This window comes from Physeter macrocephalus, chromosome 14 (assembly GCF_002837175.3).
Source record: "Physeter macrocephalus isolate SW-GA chromosome 14, ASM283717v5, whole genome shotgun sequence".
Taxonomy (NCBI): Eukaryota; Metazoa; Chordata; class Mammalia; order Artiodactyla; family Physeteridae; genus Physeter; species Physeter macrocephalus.
Window position 1 is genome coordinate 4,335,759 of NC_041227.1, and position 5,313 is coordinate 4,341,071.

Genomic DNA, 5,313 nt, shown 5'->3' on the forward strand with positions numbered 1-5,313 from the left:
TATATATATATATATATATATATATATATATATGAATCAAACTCCACAGGCTGCTTTGTAATCTCCTTTTTTCACTTAACAATATACCCTATATATCTTTCCATGCAGTTAATTACAGCACTCCAAATCATTATTATGTCAATGACTGCATTTTCCTCCATTGTATGGGTCGACCATGATTTGTATACCCTTCCCCCATCTCTGGACGGCTAGGTTGCACCCAGTTTGCAAGGAGCACCCTTGTAGACACAATGTTTTGCTCCCGGTCCGTAAGTTTATTGGGAGACGTGCCCAGAAATGCAGTGGTTGTTCAAATGAACCACACACGTGGGGAACCCGCTCTGCCCGCACAAACTCCGGCTGGAACCCTAGGGCTGGCCAGCGGACAGAGCAAGAGGGGCAGGTAGAGAGAGGCTCTGCTATTTCTCCACCGCTGGGTTTTAATTCTGCCACCTCCCTACCCCCACCTCCACCCCAGAAGAGGACACAGGGGTCCCCGAGGGACCCTGCTGTCTCTCCTGGCCACGAGCAGTCCCCATAAGTGCCTTGCCCGTGGGGAAGCTGGGCCCTTTCCTCTGCCATCCTGACACATGGCCCCCGTGCCTGCTCAGGTGGGGTGGCAGCTGCCACCAGAATCATCATCTTTTCAAAGGAAGCGTTCCCACCTAGCGATCAGAACAGCATGCCCTTCTGGGGGGGAGAAGAGAGGAACTGTCCTGGGACCAGAACAAAACGGAACATGATTTCTCCCTGTGTGAGCCTCTGCTTAGGAGAAGGCCAGGTGTGGAAGCCACACCCCTGTCAGAGCCTGCGGGGGTAGACGGGGGGGAGGAGTGGAGGGTCAGTCTCACGATCCAGCAGAGAAAGGCACTTTGCTTGTTTCCCTCTGAGCTTCCTTCCTTGCCGAAGAAATGGTTCCCGTCTTCCTCCTTCCATCCCCTCTTCAGGTGGATAGACCCTTTAAAAATACATTTATGGTGGGCTTCCCTGGTGGCGCAGTGGTTGAGAGTCCGCCTGCCGATGCAGGGGGCGCGGGTTCGGGCCCCGGTCCGGGAAGATCCCACGTGCCGCAGAGCGGCTGGGCCCGTGAGCCATGGCCGCTGGGCCTGCGCGTCCGGAGCCTGTGCTCCGCAACGGGAGAGGCCACGGCAGTGAGAGGCCCTAGTACCACACACACAAAAAAAATAAATAAATAAAATTTATGGTTTAACAGGCATCCTACACCCCAAAGGGCCATGCCGTGAAAGCCTCCTTCCCTCCCCCGACTCCTGAGAGCTGTTGCCGGCCGTCTCTGCACCCTTCCCCAGATGCAATGTGCCTATCCAAGTGGATGTGGAGGGCTCTAGCCCTTTTTCCTTAGTACACAAATTATACCATATTTTACATCTCTTTATGCATCTTTTCTTCTCTTAGCAGTTTGTCTTCAAAGTCGTCCATCTGAGAATATACAGAGCTACCTCATTCTTTTAAACTGCTGCGTAGCTTTCCATGGTGCGGAGGGGCTGTGGCTGAATGGGTCCCCCATGGATGGACACGTAGGCTGTGTCCAGGAATTTGCTATGACAAACAGGGCCTTGGTATGTGCGTGTGCAGGTATTAGGATGTCTTGGGATAAATGCCTAGGGATGGATTGTCAGGTCAAAGAGTGTTTGCGTTTTCATTTTTCGTAGATGACGGTAATCTTGCCCCTCACAGAGAATTAACAACAGATTCTCCTATAAGCTCCTTCATGGCGGTGTTTTCATCTCTTCATCTGGTGGGTGAAGTGTGGCGTCCCAGGGTGGGTTCTGACTGCATTTCTCTTACAAGTTGGAGATGGACTTGAAAGCTGGTCCGTGTGTTCCCGAGGTCCCAGCATCGTGGAGAACTGGCTCGCTGGAGGAAATCCTGGCCCCGCTGGCATTTGTTCATGACCCTCCCTGCATGGGGCCTCTCAAGAGATTAATTTTAATACCTCATCAAGAATATATGTTAAGGGGCTTCATCGACCAGGACCGTCCCCTCCGGCCACCGCCTCACTCAAAGATCCTTTGAGCGAAGCGTGAACTCGTAACCCCAAGCATACTAAACCTCTTCATCTCGGTTCTTCTGCTGGAACAAATATTCCCCACTGGTTCTTGGTTCAAATCCCCCCATAAAAGCAGAAGAGAAGATGATTCCAAATGGAAGGGAGAAAGCTGCATAAACATTTAGCCTCATTTTCCAAAAATTTTCCAAATTTCAAGGAATTGACAAACAAAATTGTGGGGTTTTTTTTCATTTCAGATAGAATCCTCTTTCCCTTCTGGTTTTTAATTAAATTCCATTGTTTTTCATTCCTGTGGCATCTATGGTTTGGGGGGTGTGTGTGTGTGTGTACACACGCGTATCATAAAACCTTCTAATCAAACCTATAACTGCCAGGATACCATCTGACAATGTTGCCACATATTTTATAAAGGGCACTGTGAACTGTAGTATTTGATATTTCTGCACCTTACTTTTTTCTCTTTTTCGCTCTTTTACCAAATAAAAATTATTTCATTGGGTCGTGAATTAAATGTGTTAAGCATTACAAGATAAAGAGACATGTTTGGTGATCGTTACTTTCAGGGAAAATGTGATCTCCGAGGCCAGCTGATTGGAGCGTGCTTACGTTCAGTGCACCTTACTTAGGGACCCTGGCTCTTCTTTCTGTCTTTTCTTTCTAATATTTTCTTCCAGTTTCATTAAGCTATAATTGACACACAGTACTAAGTAAGTATAAGGTGTGCAGCCTCATGAGCTGCCTTACATACACCATGAAATGATTATCACAATAAGTTTAGCGAACATCCATCTTCTCCTATAGATACAAAATTTGAGAAACAGGAAAAAAAATTATTTTCTCCTTGTGATGAGAATTCTTAGCATTCACTCTCTTAACAGCTTCCCTATATAACGTAGAGCAGTGCTCATAATATTTATCCTGTTGTACGTTACATCCCTAGCACTTGTTTGTCTTATAACTGGAAGTCTGTACCTTTTGACCACCTTCATCCAATTCCCCCTCCCCCGCCCCCGCCTCTGGCAACCGCAAATCTGACCTCTTTCTCTACGAGTTTCTTTGTTTTTGAAGTATAATTGACCCACAACACTATGTTCATTCTTATTATACAACACAGTGATTCAATATTTCTAAACATTTCAAAATGATCACCATAAGTCTCGTTACGATCTGTCACCATACAAAGATATTGCATAATTACTGACTATATTCCCCACACTGTACATTTCATCCCTGTGACTCATTTATTTTGCAACTGGAAGTTTGTCCCTCTTACTCCCCCTCACCCATTTCTCTCCTCCTCCACCACCCCTCTGGCAGCCACCTGTTTGTTCTCTGTTTCTATGACTCTGTTTCTGTTTATTTTTGTCCATTTGTTTTATTTTTTAGACTCCACATGCAAGTAAAATCATGCAGTATTTGCCTTTCTCTGTCTGAGTTATTTCACTTTTAAGTATCCTCTAGATCCATCTATGTTGTCACAAATGGGAAGATTTCATTAATTTTTATGGCTGAGTAATATTCCATTGTATATATAGACCACATCTTTATCCAGTCATCTGTTGATGGGCGCTTAGGTTGCTTCCTTACCTTGGCTATTGTAAATAACGGTTCAATGAACGTAGAGTTGCATATATCTTTTCAAATTAGTGTTTTCATTTACTTTAGGTAAGTACCCAGGGGTGGAATTGCTGGATAGTATGATAGTTCTATTTTTAATTTTTTGACAAATCTCCATACTGTTTTCCACAGTGGCTGCACCAATTTCCATTTCCACCAACAGTGCAGGAGGGTTCCCTTTTCTCCACATCTTTGCCAGCACTTGTCATTTGTTGTCTTTTTGATGATGACTGTTAACTACTGTATATCTTCTTTGGAAAAATGTCTATTCAGATCCTCTGCCCATTTTCTAATCAGGTTGTTTGTTTTTTTGACGCCGAGTTGTATGAGTTCTTTGCATGTCTTGGATATTAACCCTTTATCACATACGTTTGCAAATATCTTCCCCCATTCAGTAGGCGGCCTTTTTGTTCTGTTGATAGTTTCCTTCTCTGTGCAAAAGGTGCCTTTTAGTTGGATGTAGTCCCATTTGTTTATTTTTCCCTTGCCTGAGGAGACATCTCCAAAAAAATATTGCTGAGACCAATGTCAAAGAGTGTGCTGCCTATGTTTTCTTCCAGAAGTTTTATGGTTTCAGGTCTTACCTTTAAGTCTTTAATCCATCTGAGTTTAGTTTTGTGCATGGTGTGAGAAGTAGACCAGTTTGCTTCTTTTGCATGTCGCTGTCCCGTTTTCCCAACACCATTTATCAAGGAGGCTGCCTTTTCCCCACTATATATTCTGCCTCCTTTGTCATGGATTAAGCACCCATAGAGGTGCGGGTCCATTTCTGGGCTCTCTGTTCTGTTCCATTGACCTACTGGCCCCTATTTTGGGGCCGGTACCGTGGTTCTTTCTGTCTTTTCCTCACCAGGCATACCGATCCTGACGCCTCCGTGGTCACGCCTCCTGTTGCTGTGGCCCAAGGCGACTCAACCCCCTGCCTTTCTATTCCAGGTGTTCCCATCCCCCCCAGTCCCAAAGACGACCCAGGGCTTCATCGGCTGGAGATCCGGGGTGCCGGGCCTGAACAAGTGTCTGGAGCACAATTGTGAGATCAGAAGCTGCAAAGGGGCGTATGCCAAGGAGCTAAACTGGCCGAAGCAAGGTGTCCACTGAGTCCAGACAGAGACCCCGGGCCCTGGGGCAAGGAAGGGTGGACCGCCAGACGCCGGTGCCCATGCCCAGGAAAGGAAGAGCTCCCCGGCCTCCCCCCAGGGACAGGGTTCCCCTCCACATCTGCTCATGGGATACTGTTGCAAAGAACACAAAACAGCCCTTAGACGTTTTCAATTCATCAAGGCCTCCCTTCCGGAACATTCTTGTAACATATTCATTCTTGGCTAAGGCAATGAATAAAGCAAAATAGACTCTCTGCTTTTTTTTAATACCATGGGAATATCTAGGTATAGCTTTTAAGAACACAATGCGATTTCATTTTTAAATATTTGTCTAAACCCTCTAATGTCACCTTCAGTCCCCCTTCTCAGCATCCTTGTTGTAATGAGGTTGTTGGCCAGGTGTTTCTGTACCCAAATACCTCTGGGCCTGCTTTTCAGGAGGAATAAAGCGCTTTGAGGGTCCCTCGACACTCCTTCCCCGGGATGTCTGCAATACATCAACAGCTTTAAAGCAAAAACGAGCACAAGATGTGCCATTGAGTGCAGATTTCCTGGAGAGGATGGGTT

At 46.0% G+C, this 5,313-nt stretch overlaps 1 protein-coding gene across 1 annotated transcript in view; it reads left to right on the forward strand.

The window, feature by feature from the left end:
• CIMIP1 (ciliary microtubule inner protein 1) overlaps positions 1–4,991 on the forward strand; it is a 10,013-nt gene extending 5,022 nt beyond the window's left edge. Inside the window, exon 4 of the mRNA XM_007101942.2 lies at positions 4,583–4,991. Within this exon, the coding sequence (XP_007102004.1) occupies positions 4,583–4,744 (162 nt within the window). The 3' untranslated portion in view covers positions 4,745–4,991. The remainder of the gene's footprint in view (positions 1–4,582) is intronic.
• Positions 4,992–5,313: the final 322 nt, after the last annotated feature.